We start from the raw sequence: 22399 nt of genomic DNA, 5'->3' as shown, positions 1-22399 counted from the left end.
AACCCAATAAAAAGATAATTAATTATGTAGATCCATTTATATAATGTACCACTGCTGCTCACAGGTAAAATCAAAAAACATATGCAAATACAACTGGTAAAATGACCAGTAAATGGCATTCTTGCTATTATTAAGTGGTTGTTTCAAACTATAAAACATTGTTTAAAAAACAGTTAAGTAACTCGTAATTTCGTGTTATGAAGCCTACCAAACCTTAACATTAAGTAACCTTTTGAAATAACTCAGTCACATTATAACTCTATGTTATACAGCAAAACATAATATATTGTATGTTATTCTCCAATGTAGCGTACATTATTTCAACACAATTCATCACAAAAGCCTAAGAGTACTTCGTTTACTTAAAAGTCGAAATACTTAAGTATTTACTTTTGAATTTTGTTGTTAACTTAATTTTTTTGGTGACTCTTGTGACTGTAAACTTATGATTTGTAAAAGGAGAATTACATATATTACTTTGTGCTTATACATTTGATATTTTGTTTTCATACCTTTTAGTAAATTAGTATAGCTCGTTTTGCACGATTTATCAATGTTTATAAAAGCGGGCCATTACCTACTCAGTTTTGAGCTGAGAGGTGTTTCTAGGCGCCAAGAGCGCCTTAGCTCCACCTAGCTTTTTTAACCAAAACTTAAAACACTCTTGCGCTTTTCACTCCTAACATCCGATGACAAAAATAATTCCCAAACCCTAAATCCTCCGCCTCCCCTCATCACCACTCAACACCCACGTCGACTTGCATTGATTGCCAGCTTGTTGTTGTGGACTCGGCCCATCGCTGACCTCATCTAGCTACCTCACTATGCCCTAGTTGTCTTGTCGAGATAGATTTGTATTATTTTTTTCATGTTGTTTCTTTCTTTTCCTCTTCTTTTTTCTCCTCTTTTTTTCTTCTTTCTCTGCTCTCGGCCTTTTCGCCTCCTTTAGGGTTTACAACTATGTTGCAGGGGTGCATATACATGTACAGATACAAGACATGCAAATTTGCAAAAGGTAGGGTACGGGAACATGACTATGCAAATATTTAGAAAGACATATATTATACAATAAAATTCCTATAACATTTTTTATGTGTCTTTTATTATGTGAATTATAAATTGTAAAAAAACTTGTTTTTTAAACTAGGTACCTAAATGATTGTTAAAACCTTAGTTTGGAGCCCAAGGAGTTTCCAAAAGTGGATATGAAGTGTAGGAGTTACCTTAACAAGTGTTATAAATTAAAACATGTATTCTTTAATTGAGTAAATGCTTAAGTACATGTATGCATACATGCAAGGTGTATCCCAAGATATCATGGGTCCGGGTCGAGATAGAAGTATCCAAGTAACATAGATTTACGGATATTTTCACTGTAATTAGGATTTACTATCGATTTCTTCCTAATTAGGGTTTTTATTCTAGTTGACGTACGTTCTGTTTTTGTTCAACAGTTGTTCAATAATCAATTCATGTTCATCGTGATTAGGATTTAATGTTGATTTGTACCTAATTAGGTTTTTATTTAGATTTACATACTTTGGTTTAATTTTGTTCATTTTTTGTTAAGTATTAAGTTAATTAACTAATTTTTATTGTTAAAGTATTGAACTAAGTAATTTTTGTTCTTAAAGTATTAAGCTAATTAAGAACTTAAGATACCATTCAATGTTAATGTAGTTAAACTATCAGTAATAATTGAGATAGTTCATGTTTCTCTTTTTATTCATGTTACTGTCCTGTAATTGTCCTGCAATTAAGCTTAAGAAAGGAAGTTTTGATTGTGTTATTTAGAATCAGTTTGTTGATGTCCTCTTCTTGGTATTTATTCTTTACCATGATTTGATGAGTGAGTTATTTGTTGTGATGTAGAATGTTGAGTGTTCCTCCTAAAGAGCCAGCAAGTTCTATCACCCCACGTCTATGAAAGACAAGAGGACTTTGGGAGACAACAGTTGGGAGCTTTGGGCTTCTGCTCGATCCAAAAGTTTAAACATGGTGCATTTTGTGTGGACAAAAAAGTCAAAGAAGAAATCTATCTACAGATTAAAAAAGCATCTTGCAGGTGTACAAGGGGACTGCAGAAAGTACTCCAATATTTCAGACAATGATAAGAAGAGGGTGAAAGCAGTGTTGGATGCAGCTTCCAAGAAAAAGCAAACAAATGAGAGGCACATCATGGATTTGCAAGACGAGGCTCTATTTCAAATGATGAATCTGGCGGTTGTAGGAGATGGAATTGTCTTTGCTACAAGATGAGATCATCAAAGAGATCTAGAGAACTGATAGTTTGATTGATGGATACTACCGCTAGCAATCCAAGCTAGCAAAGAGGTTGAAGGGGTAGATGAGCAATCTGAAATTGAAGAATGCTTTTTCAGAAGGAAAAGAGTGATTGCGTCCACTGCCACTGGACTAGATGGGATAGGCTAGATGGGCATACAAGAATGTCATTCCTTTTCATGTAAACTTCACCAACTCTTTAATGAAGAAATGCATCTCTATAGGGGACTGTAGGCTGAGCCAACCAGCTAGCATGTATATGTTGAGGGATTCATTATTGAAGCTTGCAACAGAAGACACTAACTTCTCATTGAGGAAGCACAAGCGGTGAAAGATCGGTTGTTCTATTATGACCGGTGCTTGGTCATATAGCAAAATGTGCTCAGTCCACTGCATATTAGACATGATTTTTTACTAGTCAATTGAGTGCTCAAGGAAGTCGCACACAGGGCAGCATATTTTGGAATCAACATATGCATGTGTTGAGCACATTGGAGCAGAGTTCATTCAATTGTCATAGAAAATGCATTCACGAACATGGCGGCAAAGGTGCTTTTGAAGGAGAAGAAGTCGAAATCTTTTGGACAGCTATGTAACCTATAAAGTGACCTGATGCATCATGCACAAAGAAGCTGGTCTTCTTCAGATCAACCATCAAGAAGGCGAAGACTTTTATCATCTTCATCTACAACCACCCAAGACCTTGTTGATGATGTGTCGCATTAGTGACCAGCTTTGCCACTACCTTTTGACTCTGCAGAGTCTTATGAGAAGTCGAGGTTATGATTCATGTTCTCCAATTGAAAATGGATGAAATGCAAGCTCAAAGTGCAAAAACGCGTGAGTTGATGGCACTCTATGAGCAAGATATTGACAATTTACGCTCCCATGTTTCACTTGTTGAGGATGGTTGACAGTGACTACAATCCCCTTCATGGGATTGTAACCTTTATGTGACTGTAGTAGGAATGCTTGAAGACATGAAGGGGAAGATTAAGGTTGCTTTGAGGAACAAGGACTATATGCTTGTGCTTGATGTTATTGAGGTCAAGTTCAAGGATCAATTATATTTTCCCTTGCCTATGGCCTCTACGTCCTCAACCCGTACTAATTTTACAAGGATGATATAGCCAAGAGCCTAAGTTGCATGGAAACAGGCACGGGTACTAGCACGGGTGCGGGTACGGGACACGGCAAAACTGTAAAATGTTGGGTATTTTCGCTTCATGTGTCATTAGAATTAAAATTTCGATCACATTTTTTAGTTTATTTTATCATATTGATTATTGTGAATTGTAAACTACTCATTTTTTTACTAGACATCTAAACGACTCATTAACTACATAGTTTTGAACTTGGGTAAGGACTGAAACGAACCTGACCCGTATCCCATTAGTTTCAAAAGACGGATGTGAAGTGTAAGCTCTACGTCCACGAAGTCTTTGACAAGTGTTTTAAATTAACACATATATCGTATAATTGAGTACATGTTGTAATAAATGCATGCATATATATTCAAGAAGTGTCCATGAAGTTTGGGTACGGGAAAGTGTCAGTTACGTGTCTGGTACGAGTACGGCTTCAATAATGAAGTACCCGGGTAACATAGCCAAGAGCTGTAAAGATATGAAGGACAAATTTTTAGGTACCGCAGAGTTGGTCTATCCCAAGTGGACCAATAATTTAAGACCTTTGTGGAGTTTGAGAAGTGTAGAGCGGGAACAGTTCATTTGAAAGGGCTGGGGAGTAAAGGGTGGAAAAGTGAAACTAAATCCAATTAAATTGATTTTATAAAATAAATCACTTATAAGTTATTTGTTTGAATAGTGAATTCAACTGATTAGTTTTGCTTTGTAGTTGGTGGTATTTGAATGGTGATAGCTGGTCTCTTGTGCAAAACTTGGCGATGAAACTTCTTAACTAGCAATTCTTCTGAAAGCCAGAGAAATTGAAGCACATTTGAGAAGGTAAACAAATATCCAAATTTAATAAGACAAAGTTCTTCCTCTTTGAGTTTACTAATATATTCTTTTATTTGAAGATCCACACAAAAATGAAAATCATATTAGAGTGGAAGAGATTAGAGAGTTCATGTAAGTGATGTTAACTCCAAGCCCAAGCAGAAAAAGAGAGAAGACAAGGACATGCTACTATCACACGATAGTAGTAGGTGGTAGGGCACGTGCATGGATCCTAGTAGGAGCCATCTCAAATTACAATGAAGAGGTTCTTCCGGTTTCAAACATTACTTGGAGGAAGGTGAAGTCTATATCAGGAGGGCATAAGGCTGCAGAGAACTGGACAAGTGAGAGGATAGAAGCAGAACCTTCAACAATTGCTACGAAGAAGAGCTTATTGTCTCTGACGACGATGTGACAGACGAAGAGGAGGAGGACTACATGGAGTCATGGACATGGACTCCTAGGAGGAAAGCAATAATGTAGTTGAAAAGTTCCATGGTAATGATAAAAGTAAATGACCATGTGTCATAGGCTATTTGTGTTTGGTTTACTTGTATTGATATTATGGTTATTAGGCTTTTAAATTTAGGATATTATGAAGTACTTGCACTTTTAAATTAGTTGTTAAGCATTTATGACTTATTTTGGTTAAGAAAGTGTCATGGCATATATGATAGTCGTGGTGTATTATTAAAGTTTTTTTATTGTATTTATTAAAATCATTATGAATACTAAATATTCAAACAAAAATAAAAATATGTAACATATGTTATGCATTCAGTTATTTTGCATTTAACATTATTGAGAACTGAGTGTGCATTCTGTGTTATTGTCATTTTTAACACTTAGATAAAGTATGAGTAGTACAAAAAGTCAATGAATACGGGAAAAACTAAGAAGCTATAAGGCTTCAACTTTTTCACTAAATTAATTAACATTCAGAGCCTAAGTACAAAAAAATTGTGCTAAAGGCCTTGTTTTGATGAAGGGTAAATTTCCAATAACCCCCCTGAACTTTGCGCTGATTAAAACCCACTGAACTTTTAAAATTAGAGAAAACCCCGCAAACCTTTTTACGATAGCAATCTTACCATGACGGATTCTTGACTGTCAAGGCACTTAATAGCTTCAGACTGAAATGGATCGAGCTCAAAAGGAAACTCCTTCGCTGGCTTCGAGTTCTCGATCGAAGGCTTCGACTGAGACCGAGGTTGAACGTAGTTTTCAGGATATGAGACGTCGTGGAGACAAGCAACAGGCTCGTCGACGCGAATTGGCTCATCGTTCCCATTCTCTTTACCCTTTTGAGACTTTTGAGGCGGCGATTTGAGATCAGGTGCTGGTTCTTCTAGGGTTTTTCTCTTTAAAGATGACATCTTTGCTAAGGATTTGGATAATGTGAGGTGATGATTGAGATCGAAGAAACCCTAGAAAGAGGGTTTAGGGTTTTTATTTGAGCAGTGGAAAGGGAGAAAAATTAAATGGGATCCTTAAATGCCCTATATCGCTTGTATAAAATCCGGCCCAAATTCTTTGATACGGCCCAATATACAGCGCCTTAACTCAAGTTTTTCCAAACACTAGTTTTTAAATTTTACACACATGCAATGCACGTGATTTAATACCATGATTAAGTATTTTTGGCAGTTTGTGCTCATTTTTTTCTTTAAACTCTTACATCCTGATTATTTTTTTATGTTTGTTTAAATGGGATACACCCAATTTAAATTTTCATGTTGATATTTGAATTGACAAAAAACAAATATAATTTAAAAATAATTTGAATTTTTATATTATTTTTGACCGATATGAAACTAAGCTTTATTTGAGAAAGTATAGCATTGCAAAGTGAAAAATATTAAAATAGTGTTATACAAGGAAGGTGAATATTTAAAATCAATATGGCAAAATGATTGATTTAAAGTATGTTAAAACGATGCAAAAGAGAATATGAAGTTTATTCCTAATCATTGATAGACTTCATAAAAAAATATAAATTAAAGATTAATGCTAACTCTAGTATACTTTTATATGATAAAAACATCCACATAAAAATATAAAAGTACTGAAAAAAATTTCATGAAACTCCCTTCTAAAGATTCCTAATTTCACTCAAAATAATTAAACTATTCTATAAAATATTCATAAAATATTGTTTTTATTTCTTCTATTTTATTTTTTATTGAGTTAAGATCAATCCTTCTTTAGGTTTATCATTTATCATTTCTCGGATAATTCTAGAGTTTTGTCTTCATCATCTACATCAATTGTGACATCAGGCTAATTTTGTATTTTTTATGCTATTATCTTTCCTAGGCTCGTTAATTTTTTATCATCTCATTTAACTTTACAAAGAAGTCAAATGTACTTATGATGTTCAACACAAACTGCTCAAAATATAGACTTTGATTTTTTTTCTATTTCAATGAGAATAAATATTAATTTCATATATATAAAATTCTTTGTGTTCCTAATTTATTACTTAAATAAATTAGAAGCTATCTCTTTATTTTCCTCTAAAATGAATTCTTCTGATGTGCATCCAATAAGAATTTCTGTTATTTCAATAATATTACCTTTGCTCTATCCCTGTCATTTTCCATAAAGATCTAAACTAAATACCTAACTTTTGAATGTGTTTCTATAATTTTTGAGATATTGAGGGTGTTAATTAAAAAATTTAAATTTAAATGTCAAAAATTTTAGGTGTATCATGGTAATCTCTTGAATTCATCTGTGTTGTTTGTAAGTTTTAAAATTTTAGAATTTTAATGTGCTTGTCTGTAATTTAAACTTTTGAGGGTGTTTCTATAATTTTTGAGACATTGAGGTGTTAACTGTAAATTTTAAATTCTTTGCAAACTGATGTTAATTTTTTAATTTCATGTTTTTTATTTTAAGTTTTGAGACATTTGGATGGGTTTTATAATTTTGAACTTTTCAGGGTCTTTTCTGCAATTTTAAAACTTTTTATGGGTTTTTTTACAATACTTCATGTATAATATGTTATCTACTTGTAATTTCTTTATCTTAACAAACTAATATCATTTTTATGTTTTATATATTTTATTAATATTTTAGTTTTTTTAAATTGTTAAGCTAAACATGGTTCACATAGGATTAGGATAAGATATGATTATGATTAGGATAGATTAAGATATAAATAAAATATTCAAAATAGTGAAGGGTAATATTGACCATTAAAAATTAGAATTTGATTATAGATAAGATAGTTCAAACTATAAAGGGGCATATTTGTCTAAAAAAGATTTTCCGAACTCGTGCTTTTAAAGGGAGTATGACTAGTTTTTATGCACGTGCAATGCACGTGATTAAATATTAAAAAATATTGTTTTATATTTATTTCATTACTTTAAATAAGTAAGATTTATCTTGAGTTCAAATATGTACACCAACACCCAATAGGAACTTAATTAAAGTATGAAAGTAAATTTTGATCAAATTTGGTCCCTTATTCAACATGGCAACAATCTCAACAAGTAATAATTAGTTAGTCAAGGGGTTTCTTTTGAAAACATTGAATATTGAAGTTTGTGACAACCCCAAGCAAAATCATCATAATAGTAATTCTTTGCCAATTGGTTAAAGAGGTCACCTTTATATCATAAATGATTGATCACATGTTGTGCTAGATATCAGGAAGAGTATTTTATGTCTATCTGACAATATTTCCATTCACAGGATCAATAAAAGCAGATTTTTATCGATTGTCTCTCACGAAATACAGGATCATATCCATAGACAATAATAAAATATAGTAAAATTGTTAAATATCAAAGTGTAATTTTATGTGATGTAAGCAATCACATAAGCATACAAAACTACTAATAACTTTTGAGGGTGTTAATTAAAAAATTTAAATTTAAATGTTAAAAATTTTAGGTGTATCATGGTAATCTCTTGAGTTCATCTGTGTTGTTTATAAGTTTTAAAATTTTAGAATTTTAATGTGTTTGTTTGTAATTTAAACTTTTGAGGGTGTTTCTATAATTTTTGAGACATTGAGGTGTTAACTGTAAATTTTAAATTCTTTGCAAACTGATGTTAATTTTTTAATTTCATGTTTTTTATTTTAAGTTTTGAGACATTTGGATGGGTTTTATAATTTTGAACTTTTCAGGGTCTTTTCTGCAATTTTAAAACTTTTTATGGTTTTTTTACAATACTTCATGTATTATAATATGTTATCTACTTGTAATTTCTTTATCTTAACAAACTAATATCATTTTTATGTTTTATATATTTTATTAATATTAGTTTTTTTAAATTGTTAAGCTAAACATGGTTCACATAGGATTAGGATAAGATATGATTATGATTAGGATAGATTAAGATATAAATAAAATATTCAAAATAGTGAAGGGTAATATTGACCATTGAAAATTAGAATTTGATTATAGATAAGGTAGTTCAAACTATAAAGGGGTATATTTGTCTAAAAAAGATTTTCCGAACTCGTGCTTTTAAAGGGAGTATGATTATTTGTTAATTTGTCAATAAATCTATCAAAATCTATTTTAAGATAGCGTCAGGATAGATTTAAATAAAATTTTATTAGGTGTAATAATAAAATTTTGATAGATTTAACAAAATATGAAAGTTCAAATATTCTAAAAAATAACATGTATGCGTCGCATTTGAATAACTAAGAATGGAAATGTAGAAACTTTATGATAATTAGGTAACAAGTAAAGTCAGAGAGTATTCACATGCAGTATTGTAGCGGCCCAGCCAGCAGGCCACCCACCGAATGAGCTTGTACACCAAACCCAATGGTTACAGGCTTTCTTGTAAGCCCGATTGTCTCTAAAATAGTACAGCTAGAGGCCCAAATTTTCCCCGAGAGAGATTTTACTTTATTTTATTTGGTGAGAAAACGTCCTTAACCAAAGGTTTTTTTTTTTTTTTTGAAAACAATGAATATTGAAGTTTGTGACAACCCCAAGCAAATTCATCACAATAGTAATTCTTTGCCAATTGGTTAAAGAGGTCACCTTTATATCATAAATGATTGATCACATGTTGTGCTAGATATCAGGAAGAGTATTTTATGTCTATCTGACAATATTTCCATTCACAGGATCAATAAAAGCAGATTTTTATCGATTGTCTCTCACGAAATACAGGATCATATCCATAGACAATAATAAAATATAGTAAAATTGTTAAATATCAAAGTGTAATTTTATGTGATGTAAGCAATCACATAAGCATACAAAACTACTAATAACTTTGCATGAAAATGCCTTATAAAAATTCCTAATTATAATCAAAAATTAAATTATTATATTAAATGATTAAAAAATATTGTTCTTGAAAATTTCTAATTGAACCAAGATCAATCTTTTTCCACCTTTATCTTTTTTCTGGGCAACTCTAGAGTAGCATCTTCATTATCTACGTCGATTGTAATATCAAGCTGGAGTTGAATTTCTTGTGCTATTATATTGCCTTCGCCTCGTTCATCTTTTGTCTTTTCACCTAACTTCACCAGGAATTTGAATGTTTTTCCGATGTTCAAAACAAATTTTTGAAAATATGGACTCTGATTATTTTTCTGTTGCAATGAGAACAAATGTCTGAGCCATGAAGTAATAGATGTGTTGCGAGGGTGACCCCTTGCCATCAAACTGTACCAAACTGATCGGCATGAACTTCGCTGGGTATGGGATCGTGTCCCATTCGATGGGGTAGGGACGTATCACCCCCCAGCTTGTTCATGTTTTGCTGAAGCTTCAGCGATTACTTGAATAGAGTTAGGAATTACCTCTTTCTTTTCTGTAATGAATGTTTTTGCTTTGCATCCAATAAAAATTTCTGCTGCGTCAAAGAGTGTTACTCTTGCATTATCCGTGCCATTTTTCACGAGAATCTTAACTAAGTACCTGTATTTTTCTTTGTTAATTTCTAAAGACAATTAGTATTGTATTTTAATATGTTCATGGCATTAAAAAATATATATTACTTAACCTTGGTACTAGGTCATCAATGATTCTACGGCATTTGTTATTCAGACACTCTTTACTAACATCTTTATCAACCTTCTTGTTGCAAGCATAGAACCATGGCTCGAGCCTATTTAAAATAGTAGTTATCTTTGCCTTAAATGTGCAATATTGTGCCTGTATATTAATAAAATTTAGTTAGATTTAAATTTGTAGATAAGAATATGTATATAATATTGTACCTGTATCGAATTCTGTGACTTATGCATAATATCACTAATATGAATTTCCTTGGCATTTTTAAAAAGCGTCGATGGAGATCCTTTTGCTTTTGCAGATTCTTCCAATTGAAACCTGCATATTAGATTAAAATGTAATAATATTTCATTATTGGGTTATATGAAAGTATGCTTGTTCTGCTTACCATTCCCTTAATTCGCTAGCTAGTTCTATTTTTGGGTTGATACATAATGTTGAAATAATTTGCGACGATATGCTTGTATCTCCTGCAAAAATGAGAAAATTATAGGAGTAATTTTATGTTTAGTTATCTTTAATAAGAATTTCAGTAATAATTTATGTACCTTGATATATAGAGATTTTAAAATCTGATAATGCTATTACAGGCTTATATTTGATTTCTGCTTTAAGAATTGATCCTTCATTTGTAGCCAAATCTCCAAATAAAGTTGTACGCATTGGCATTCCACTGCATATGAAAAAGAAAGAACGTTAATATTTTTTTCTCTTATGATATTGGAAATAAGTAACATGAATATACCTTATATCCATTGTTGGCCTTCTTGTTTTGATGATGTTTAACAAACAATTTACTTCTAATGTTGTTCGTCTAGTATTTGTATTTTGTATTTATTCTAGGCAAATAACATCTTGGAGGTTGGATGGATTAAGCCTACACGATCATATCAAGAGGAGGTTGGCGGAATTGTAGAGTGAAGCATTGTACAATTCAAGTTCAAGATCCAAGTTTAGCTTCATCCGCAACATGTACATATATAGGTATATATATACATACATGTGTTTTGAGTTTTTATGACTATATATTTGAAATTATATATTTCATATCTTCTATTGTGTTTTTTGAAAACATTGCATAGAATATGCAATTTTGTGAAAATACTATCTTATTAGTTTGTAGACTTCAATATCAGTTTATACATGTTTTACTAAGTCTATAAAAACATTTCACAAAGTTTCAAAAGTTGGTTTATGTCAAAACATCAAAATTCAAGTATCTCATATTTTTATGTTTTGGACTATTTTGTAAAATGATGATATTTTTCATTTGGGAAGTCCTTTTTGATAACCAGTCATTGTAGCATGTTTATTATCATGTCTACAATCATTCCCCAAAGTTTTACATTTTTTAGAATTTATTTGATATTTTTAAACAGCTTTTTAAAATCAGCAAATCAGGTTTTTCAGCTGTGTCAGATTTCGGTCGACCGACCCGGTCGACCGATCAGTTGGTTTTTCAGCATTGGGCGACAGAGAGTCTGTCGGTCGACCGGTCCGGTCGACCGAAAGCTCCATCGGTCGACCGCACCGGTCGACCGAAGATGTCAGCTTGTGGTTTCTCGTTTTCGACCTGGATAACGGTCGACCGAACTTTCCATCGGTCGACCGAATTTTTCCATCGGTCGACCGACGGAATTTTCGGTCGACCGACAATCTAGCCGTTGTCTTCTAACGGCTATTTTCCTGAGTTGTTTGCTGGGGCTGTTTTGTCATTTGGCTTGGGGGTTTTGGCTGAGCTTTGAGTGGGTATATATACCCCATTGCTGATGTCTTTTCAAACCAACTAAGAGAGTTTTTAATCAAGTTTAATAAAGTTTTTAACAAGGGTTTTAGTTTGGTTTAAGTGTGTTTAAAAAGCTTTTAAGCAAATTGAGAGTTTGTTTTGGTGAATCAAATTCCACAAGAGCTTGAGGAGATTATCTATTGAAGTTTGAGCTTCCAACTATCATCCCTCCATCTCTTGTTATCAAATTGAGAAGTTTTCTAAACTCAAACTCTAGCTTTACATTTATATACTTGATTGATTATCATTGTTCTTAAGCTAGATTTCATACTTGAGTTTAGTTGATTTGATCTTATTTACTCATTGTTACACACACACCCACATTGAGCTTATTGTATCTTTCATACATAGTATAGTTGGGTGGTGAGAGATTGTAACTTTGAGTTGTGCTTTCATTGTGTTCTCATCTATTGTAGAGAACAAATTTATATTTGTTACATTGTGAGTGTTGTAAGGTTTTCGGTGAGCTAGAAACCGAGTGTGTAGTGAGGTTTTCGGTGAGCTAGAAACCGAGTGTGAGGAGTGACGTTGATCGGTGAGCGTTGAAAACCGATACTGTGAGGTGTAAACGTTATTCGGGTGAACGTAGAAAACCCGGTTGATAGTGGATTTCTCCCCGGGAGTGGGGAGCGGAGACGTAGGACGGAAGGTCCGAACTCCGTGATCATATCTTGTGTTTGAGTGTGCTTTGGCGTTTATTTATACTTGTGTTTATATTTCTTATCGCCATTGTCATTAGCTCATTATTTATATCATCCACTATCTTGTTTAGATTGTTTACCCCTTGTGTTAGTTTACATATCCTATACATATATCATATTGTATATCTCTTTGATAGGATATATCATCTTGTGTTAGCTCATATATCCTTGCATATATCTCATAGTATATCTCATTGCTAGGATATTTACCTTTGTTTATTCAACATGGCAACAATCTCAACAAGTAATAATTAGTAAGCCAATTTTTTTTTGAAAACAAAGAATATTGAGGTTTGTGACAACCCCAAGCAAATTCATCATAATAGTTATTCTTTGCCAATTGGTTAAAGAGGTCACCTTTATATCATAAATGATTGATCACATGCTGCGCTAGCTATCAGGAAGAGTATTTTATGTCTATCTGACAATATATCCATTTACAGGATCAATAAAATCATATTTTTATCGATTGCCTCTCACGAAATGCAGGATCATATCCATAGACAATAATAAAATATAGTAAAATGGTTAAATATCAAAGTGTAATTTTATGTGATGTAAGCAATCACATAAGCATACAAAACTACTAATAACTTTGCATAAAAATACCTTATAAAAATTCCTAATTGTAATTAAAATTAAATTATTATATTAAATGATTAAAAAATATTGTTCTTGAAAATTTCTAATTGAACCAAGATCAATCTTTTTCCACCTTTATCTTTTTTCTGGGCAACTCTAGAGTAGCATCTTCATTATCTACGTCGATTGTAATATCAAGCTGGAGTTGAATTTCTTGTGCTATTATATTGCCTTCGCCTCGTTCATCTTTTGTCTTTTCATCTAACTTCACCAGGAATTTGAATGTTTTTCCGATGTTCAAAACAAATTTTTGAAAATATGGACTCTGATTATTTTTCTGTTGCAATGAGAACAAATGTTATATTAATACTTATGAATTTGTTTATTTTCTAATTTATTACTTGAATAGAGTTAGGAATTACCTCTTTCTTTTCTGTAATGAATGTTTTTGCTTTGCATCCAATAAAAATTTCTGCTGCGTCAAAGAGTGTTACTCTTGCATTATCCGTGTCATTTTCCACGAGAATCTTAACTAAGTACCTGTATTTTTCATTGTTAATTTCTAAAGACAATTAGTATTGTATTTTAATATGTTCATGGCATTAAAAAATATATATTACTTAACCTTGGTACTAGGTCATCAATGATTCTACGGCATTTGTTATTCAGACACTCTTTACTAACATCTTTATCAACCTTCTTGTTGCAAGCATAGAACCATGGCTCGAGCCTATTTAAAATAGTAGTTATCTTTGCCTTAAATGTGCAATATTGTGCCTGTATATTAATAAAATTTAGTTAGATTTAAATTTGTAGATAAGAATATGTATATAATATTGTACCTGTATCGAATTCTGTGACTTATGCATAATATCACTAATATGAATTTCCTTGGCATTTTTAAAAAGCGTCGATGGAGATCCTTTTGCTTTTGCAGATTCTTCCAATTGAAACCTGCATATTAGATTAAAATGTAATAATATTTCATTATTGGGTTATATTAAAGTATGCTTGTTCTGCTTACCATTCCCTTAATTCGCTAGCTAGTTCTATGTTTGGGTTGATACATAATGTTGAAATAATTTGCGACGATATGCTTGTATCTCCTGCAAAAATGAGAAAATTATAGGAGTAATTTTATGTTTAGTTATCTTTAATAAGAATTTCAGTAATAATTTATGTACCTTGATATATAGAGATTTTAAAATCTGATAATGCTATTACAGGCTTATATTTGATTTCTGCTTTAAGAATTGATCCTTCATTTGTAGCCAAATCTCCAAATAAAGTTGTACGCATTGGCATTCCACTGCATATGAAAAAGAAAGAACGTTAATATTTTTTTCTCTTATGATATTGGAAATAAGTAACATGAATATACCTTATATCCATTGTTGGCCTTCTTGTTTTGATGATGTTTAACAAACAATTTACTTCTAATGTTGTTCGTCTAGTATTTGTATTTTGTATTTATTCTAGGCAAATAACATCTTGGAGGTTGGATGGATTAAGCCTACACGATCATATCAAGAGGAGGTTGGCGGAATTGTAGAGTGAAGCATTGTACAATTCAAGTTCAAGATCCAAGTTTAGCTTCATCCGCAACATGTACATATATAGGTATATATATACATACATGTGTTTTGAGTTTTTATGACTATATATTTGAAATTATATATTTCATATCTTCTATTGTGTTTTTTGAAAACATTGCATAGAATATGCAATTTTGTGAAAATACTATCTTATTAGTTTGTAGACTTCAATATCAGTTTATACATGTTTTACTAAGTCTATAAAAACATTTCACAAAGTTTCAAAAGTTGGTTTATGTCAAAACATCAAAATTCAAGTATCTCATATTTTTATGTTTTGGACTATTTTGTAAAATGATGATATTTTTCATTTAGGAGGTCCTTTCTGATAACCAGTCGATGTAGCATGTTTATTATCATGTCTACAATCATTCCCCAAAGTTTTACATTTTTTGGAATTTATTTGATATTTTTAAACAGCGTTTTAAAATCAGCAAATCAGTTTTTCTGGCATATCAGTTTTCGGTCGACCGATCCGGTCGACCGATCATTTATTCTTTCGTCACCATGCAACAGAGAGTTGGTCGGTCCGGTCGACCGAGAGCTCCATCGGTCGACCGCCCGGGCCGCCCGACGATGGTCCAGAACTGTTTTCAGTGTTTTTGTTCTCTGTCGGTCGACCGATATTTCCGCCGATCGACCGACAATAGATACGTTGCTTCCAACGGCTATTTTTCCTGAGCTGTTTGCTGGGGCTATTTTTGTCTTTTGTTAGGGGTTTTGACTGAGATTTAGAGTGGGTATAAATACCCTATTGCTGCTCTCTTTCAAACAAATCCAAGAAGTTTTTAAACAATGTTTTAAACAAGGGTTTAAAGTTTTTTACTGTTTGTTTAAGTTTGGGTTTCTGTTTACAAAGGAGGAAGTTTTCACTGCAGATTGAGGGATTCATTCTCAATCCTCTTCATCCTCTTCTTTGTGTTTATGGAGAAGTTTTCTAACTCTTTTCTCTAGCAATTCCATTATTGATTTTCATTTTCTTATCATTGCTAGTTTGCTATTTGAGTTAGATTTTATTTTACTCATTGTTACACACACCCACATTGAGCTTTTAGTATTTACATACATAATATAGTTGGATGGTGAGAGATTGTAACTTTGAATTGTGCTTTTATTATGTTCTCATCCATAGTTGAGAACAATCAATTATTGTATTGAGCCTTATTGTGAGATTCACTTTGTAATACACTTGTACACCGAGTGAGGAGTGTGTGGTGAGAGTCAGGGATCGTCCCAAGAGGAGTGGCGTCGGTTGACGAGCCTAGGGAGAGGTTATAATCGAGCACTTGAGGGAGACACGGCTAGGTCCAACACTTAGTGGGTGTAGAGTGGGATTACAATAGTGTGTTGATTGTAAAGTTTTCGGTTAGCTAAAAAACCGAGTGTGAGGTGTAAACGTTATTCGGGTGAACGTAGAAAACCCGGTTGATAGTGGATTTCTCCCCGGGAGTGGGGAGCGGAGACGTAGGACAGAAGGTCCGAACTCCGTGATCATATTGCTTGTTTGAGTTTGTCTTTGGCGTGTTTGTTTTCACATTCATCTTATATCGCCAATTGTGCACTGCTCATTTATTTCATCTACTATCTTGTTTAGATTGTTTACCCTTGAGCTTATATATCCTTGCACATACATTGCCTATATCTCTTTGTTAGGATATATCTTGTTGTTCATATTGCTTATCCTAGCTCATATACATTGTTGTATTTCATACTTGCTAGGATAACTTATTAATTAATTTTAATTGGCATTTAATCGGATTAGATTAGCATAAGACCCTAATCACCCCCCCTCTAGGGTCTAACATCCATAAGCGTGATTTTCCCTCCTAGTGTCTGGTTTGTTGTGTCTTGTAATATAGTTGATCGCCGGCTTAACATTAGTTATTATTGCAAGAATATCTGCAAGTGATTTGATAAAAAGATTATGATTCTGTAGATTAATGTCTCATTTTGTATTGAAGATTTAAGTAAGAAGTTGGTAAGTACTTACTAATTTTTGTTGCATCTTTCATGGAAAATGCTTTTTCAAATTGGACAAAGTTGTTAAATATGTTCTCCAAGTGGAATCCTGTAGGTGCTTCTTTGATCGATACGTCTTTTGTTAGTACTAATTCAAGTGACTTGTGGATACTTGGAAAAGCTAGGTTTATTCCTTTCACTTCTCCAATTGAAATGAAAATAATTTGATTTTTTTGAAGCATATCTATAAACTTTTTGATAGTCTCTCTGTACATTACTGCTTGTATTTTGTTACCCTGCAAATATTATTAACACCAGAGATCAATTTATGAAAAATATAATTAATTAATACTAATCTATATATTATATGTAAACAGGGAAACATCATAAAAAGCCATTCTGATAGTTATCGGTGTTTTAATGTAATTTACCGATTAGAAAATGAGATTTAGCAATATTCATATGATCAGATGTAACGTTGGGCAAACAATATAATATTAAAAATAATTTTATTTTACCTTTGCGTCAGCAAGAATCAGCTTTAGTATTTTCCCTGACCCTTTTGCATTTTTATAAGTTGCCTCTGCACTTCGAAGTATGATAACATGAATGGTCCATTCTTTCTGAAACTTTCTTGAGCTGGCTTATTTGGATGTGCTGAGTATGTTCTTCAATACCGGTAATTATATTTTCTGTTAAATAGATTAAAATATACATGTTAGTTTTGAACAATATTATAGAATATACTATATCATAGAAAATGAATTTATTAATTCTTGTTCCTCATAAGATTTTGAATATTTTTAACTAATAATATAGTTTGAGTAGGGTTAAAAAGTGAATGCTAAAGGGAAAAAGTTATACAATATTGAAAATTATAAATTATAGGAATGAATATGAATGAACATACGCAATTATTCTTATAAATTAATTACCTTTAGAATAGCTATTGCGACTTTGAAGTTCATTTCATGTTTGTTGGCTGGAGGACTTCCTTGTATACTATTTTTTTTGTGTATCTTTCATATTCTTTAAATTGTCCGTATGATATTATTAGGATTTTGGTTGTTGTCATTAAAGTCCCTCATGATAAAGCAACATACAGCTGTCCATGAGAGAAAACGTGTTGAGGTAGATAGATGCCTACATGAGGAATCTGTCCATGAGAGAAAACGTGTTGAGGTAGATAGATGCCTACATGAGGAATTGTTTGTCCTTGTGATTTATTGATTGTCATTGCAAAACATAGCCGTATTGGAAATTGCTTTCGTTTGAACTTGAACGGGAACCCTTCATTTTCTGCTGGAGATAATGGTATTCTTGGCAAGAAAACTTCTTTCCCTGCATGTTGGCCCATTGTGATCTTAGCGTGGATTATATTACAATTAAAATCTTGACATACCATTCTTGTTCTGTTGCATAGCCCATTAGTCGGATCCAGGTTCCTTAATAAAATAATAGGACAATGTTTCTTTAATATCAGCTTGTGGGGTGGTAGTCCATTTGGTAGCAACGTGTTTAAGAATTCTGGCTGGTAGTGATGATTAGTGTCATCAACTGCTTCATCAAAGCTGTAGAATTCTTTTTCTTCACCTGGAAATTGTTTTATGATTCTATCATTTAGCATGTCGACATATTCATTTTTTGTTGCCAGGATAGCTCGATCTTTCATATAGTCAATGGATTTGAAGTTCTCATCTAAAGATGGGAAAATTGCATTTATTAGACAATCTTCTGGTAAATCATCACTTTGATTCTTTATCAAAATAGAAGTGGGCAATGCTATTAGGTCATCAGTCACTGTCGGTTTATCGCCATTTCCAACTCTTAAAAGGAATTCGCTAAATGTTGAATCTGTTCTTGCTTTCATATTCTTCGATAGCTTCAACTTTTCTATTTTGCTCCACAAATATGAGCTTACTAAACTTTCTCTAACAGTTTGTGATCTTGTTGCGCGGGGTACTACTGGTAAAACTTGTCTGAAATCCCTACCAAATACTATTACTTTTCCACCAAATGGTTCATCTTGATCCATTATATCCCTTAATGTTCTATCTAATGTTTCAATTGCAACACGTTTAGCCATTGGAGCTTCATCCCAAATTATTAACTTAGCTATCTTAATCGGCTTTGCGGTTCCATCTTGCTTGGATATGCTACACATAGATGATTCTGTTGTTGGGATTTTTATCTTAAATCTGGAATGTGCTGTTCGACCTCCAGGCATTATTACTGCTGCCACGCCTGATGTCGCTGTAGCAAGAGCTATCACCCCTTCTGATCTTACTTTGGCTAGCAAAGCACGGTATAAGAATCTCTTCCCAATTCCTCCTGGCCCATCAATAAAGAAAACCTCGCTTTTATTTCCTTGAATTCGTGTTAGTACGGAAGTGTATGCATTATATTGTTCTGAATTGAGTGATGATTCAGCATTGAGGTCTTCATCTGGTATGCATTATATTGTTCTGAATTGAGTGATGATTCAGCATTGAGGTCTTCATCTGGAATTTGTACATTGAGTTCATCTTGAATTTCTCTTGGGTATGAACTTCCTTTTGAATGAGGGTTAGTTTGAATAGGCGGTAAATCAAATTTCTTGATATCCTTTCCCATGCTCTCTAAGAAGAATTTAATGTTGCAAAGGGTGTCGTTTATAATCGAAACTTTCGTAGCACCAGGTTTCCTTGAGAAGTCTTCAGATAATGAGTCAAGGTATCGATCCCATAATTTATTAACATCTGCGGGCTCACAGTGAACCAGTATGGTTGTAAACAGGCGGCGAAGGGTTGCTGGCATTTGAAAGATGACGGCTTCATCTAAGCATTCTCTGATGCAATTATCAGATTCTAATAAACCTAATTTTTGAGCTGAATGTTTGAATGATGTGCATTGAATTCCATCCACGGTCAATAGATTCTCAAATGAGGTGAGACACTTGATGTAAGTACGTAAAAGGCGTAAGTAATATCTTTCCCCTTCAAATGGATTAGCACCATTTATACGGCCTATAACATGTCTTTGTTTTCTTAGACTCAAACATTTTGTTGTCGAATCCCAAACATAATATTCGGGAAGTTCACAATATAATAACTCCTTTTCTTGATCCTTTTTTGGTTTTGATTTGTTGGCTTCTTTAATTTTTGAACATAGTGTAAAAAATTCTGTAAGCATCGTCTTGTGGACATGGTCCAAGCGGATGAGCTTCGATAGATCTTGACTTTTCCAATAGGAAACAAATTGTTGATTCGGCAAGTGTAGTTGTAAGTTGATGACAGCTGGGTAGATCTCATTAAGATAGAATTCATATATTCTTCACAAAGCTTCTTGAGCTGATACCCATCTTGCATCTTAAAAATTTTTGATTTCATCACAAGTCTTCCTCCTTCATTATATTCAATGTTTACTGCCACTTTATCATGACCCTTATATATGTATTATTCAATGTTTACTGCCACTTTATCATGACCCTTATATATGTATTTGTAAAGATACTTCACTGCTTTAATGCCTGAGCATATTTCATGACCCTTATATATGTATTTGTAAAGATACTTCACTGCTTTAATGCCTGAGCATATTTCAACATTAATATGAAAATTATAACGTGTCAGCAAATATGGATTGTAAGGTACAACCTACTGATTATTAAGGATTTTATTGCAGACCAACATTGTTTTGTTATCATTCCTTCTCTTATAAATTGGGTAAGCATCTTTTGCTTGAATTGATTGTGAGCTAAAATCGTGAGGATAGTGATATTTGCATTCTTCATTTTTCATGCAACTGTTCTTCATGTTCAACTCTCCACAAGGTCCGTGCATCATATGTTTTTTTACCAATTCATAGAGGATCGGGTGTTTGGATTGGTCTGGAATTTCTGCAGATACATATTTATCAGGGTGTTTGGATTGGTCTGGAATTTCTGCAGATACATATTTATCATACTGATCTGATGATGTGATCTTGTAATCTTCAATAAGAATTATTAATATATGTACATGTGGTAGCCCTCTTTTTTGAAACTCAATCACATGAACATGTGCGACAACTTTCCTAAAGATCTCCTTCTTAAATAGTTGAACTTTCAAGTCTTGGAGCTTTGCTCGAAATATCCTTGAGGTTAGGTCTGGCCTGTCATTATGGCTTTGGCCTGGATGTAGTTGCTCAATGATCTCTTCCCATTCTGGATTACATGTCATTGTTATAAAAAGATCTGGCTTTCCAAATCGTTGTACTAATGACATTGCATCAAGGTATCTGCGACGCATGTCTCTAGGACCACTTATGAATGATGATGGAAGAACTATTCTTTTGCCCACTTGGCTTGCATTTGCTTCGCCGACAGCTACACTGTCGACAATGCCTTGGAATAACTCTGCTCTGATTTATGATTGTTTATTTCTAAAGTAATCAAGCCTTGTTGTTTCAAGCTTTATGTACATATCAACAACATATTAATGGAATAAATGACCTGCTGATGTAAGTATAAAAGATTGTCGAGTGTCTCTTATCTGGAGCTTATGACAATAATAATCTCGGCATGAAACTTTTTTGGGTTTTGGTGCCTTGACGCCTGTAAATTTAGGCGTTAATCTATATTCATATATAATAATATTACTTAGAAATGTGAATTAAATTTTACATTCACTTTCTCGGTTAAATATGTCTTCTGCATATGTGAAGGTAGGTGGAGATATTGAAGTTGGTATTATAGTTCTTTGTTGATTGTAAGTTCTAATATCGCATTTATCCATTCTTTTAATATTTTGATGTCATCCAACCTCTCCATTTGGAAAGAGTAATGGATACTGCAGTGGATCATAACAGCCTAAATAGTGTTTCACTTGATGTCTTCCTCCTGAGTGTGCATGGGCAATAATCTCTCTCTCAAATGGTGCATTGTCATTATTTCCTTCAACCCAGATTACAGCCACCTGATCTGCTGTTGGTGAGTTATAAACACGTTGATCTAGTACAACGTCACTATTTATTAGTATCTTTAATTCTTCAAAAGATTGATAATCATTCAATTTGCGAAGAAACTTTGCATATGAGTTTCCTTGTAATATATCTATCAAGCTCTTAGTTGTGATTTCACTCATATTTGCCTTGTGTAGAATTCCCAATCGATTTTGCAACTCATTCTCTGTATCATAGAAGTAAAGCTGAAAGTATGAAGGCTTATTTTCCTTTGGAATTAGAGCTGGGAGATTATGATATATTTGTCCTTGTGGTCTAAATGTGAAAACTCATTTTCTATTTGATGCGAGCTCTTTATCAAATCTTGCCCCAAACGATGTGAATGAGAAAATACTGTTGTACATTCTGGTATGGCTTCGGAACTCAATTGCCTCTGGTGTTTGCATTATATAAAAGACAAATAATTCATTTGAAATATTCACATCTGCTAGGTGGATTTCACCGTTGTGACAACAAAATATTGGAGGCTCATGTTCAAACTTTTTGGATCCTCAATATGCACAAGACTTTGGAGTGCGTAGCTTATATAGTAAAGAACATACCGGTTCAT

The 22399-nt window shown here is 33.0% G+C and overlaps 4 protein-coding genes across 4 annotated transcripts in view; all 4 read right to left on the bottom strand.

The window, feature by feature from the left end:
- The window catches only part of LOC109826762 (DExH-box ATP-dependent RNA helicase DExH9), an 18737-nt gene extending 13019 nt beyond the window's left edge, over nucleotides 1-5718 (bottom strand). Inside the window, exon 1 of the mRNA XM_020393782.1 lies at nucleotides 5336-5718. Coding sequence (XP_020249371.1) covers nucleotides 5336-5620 — 285 coding nt within the window. The 5' untranslated portion in view covers nucleotides 5621-5718. The remainder of the gene's footprint in view (nucleotides 1-5335) is intronic.
- On the bottom strand, nucleotides 9604-10932 carry LOC109826761 (replication protein A 70 kDa DNA-binding subunit B-like). The gene is made up of 6 exons (XM_020393781.1): nucleotides 10795-10932; nucleotides 10635-10716; nucleotides 10453-10564; nucleotides 10236-10387; nucleotides 10033-10150; nucleotides 9604-9822 (listed from the first exon to the last, which is right to left on the bottom strand). The coding sequence occupies exons 1-6, from the start codon at nucleotides 10913-10915 to the stop codon at nucleotides 9604-9606; spliced, it is 804 nt and encodes a 267-aa protein (XP_020249370.1). The 5' UTR covers nucleotides 10916-10932.
- Nucleotides 17954-19096, bottom strand: LOC109826760 (ATP-dependent DNA helicase PIF1-like). Its single transcript, XM_020393780.1, has one exon. The coding sequence runs from the start codon at nucleotides 19094-19096 to the stop codon at nucleotides 17954-17956; it is 1143 nt and encodes a 380-aa protein (XP_020249369.1).
- On the bottom strand, nucleotides 20505-21068 carry LOC109826759. The gene has a single exon (XM_020393778.1). It carries the CDS (start codon nucleotides 21066-21068, stop codon nucleotides 20505-20507), a length of 564 nt encoding a protein of 187 aa, XP_020249367.1.

This window comes from Asparagus officinalis, chromosome 10 (assembly GCF_001876935.1).
Source record: "Asparagus officinalis chromosome 10, Aspof.V1, whole genome shotgun sequence".
NCBI classification, from domain to species: Eukaryota; Viridiplantae; Streptophyta; class Magnoliopsida; order Asparagales; family Asparagaceae; genus Asparagus; species Asparagus officinalis.
This window is presented reverse-complemented; position numbering and strand designations above follow the sequence as displayed.

What these genes read in the sequence shown, in the direction of transcription:
- LOC109826761 (XM_020393781.1), bottom strand. Translation starts at nt 10,915, where the DNA reads ATGCCAATGCGTACAACTTTATTTGGAGATTTGGCTACAAATGAAGGA. An exon ending in AGTCACAGAATTCGATACAG is followed by an intron (nt 10,388 to 10,452) that starts GTACAATATTAT and finishes ATTAATATACAG; the next exon opens with GCACAATATTGCACATTTAA. An exon ending in TCATTACAGAAAAGAAAGAG is followed by an intron (nt 9,823 to 10,032) that starts GTAATTCCTAAC and finishes TCATTGCAACAG; the next exon opens with AAAAATAATCAGAGTCCATA.
- LOC109826760 (XM_020393780.1), bottom strand. Translation starts at nt 19,096, where the DNA reads ATGCCTGGAGGTCGAACAGCACATTCCAGATTTAAGATAAAAATCCCA.
- LOC109826759 (XM_020393778.1), bottom strand. Translation starts at nt 21,068, where the DNA reads ATGACATGTAATCCAGAATGGGAAGAGATCATTGAGCAACTACATCCA.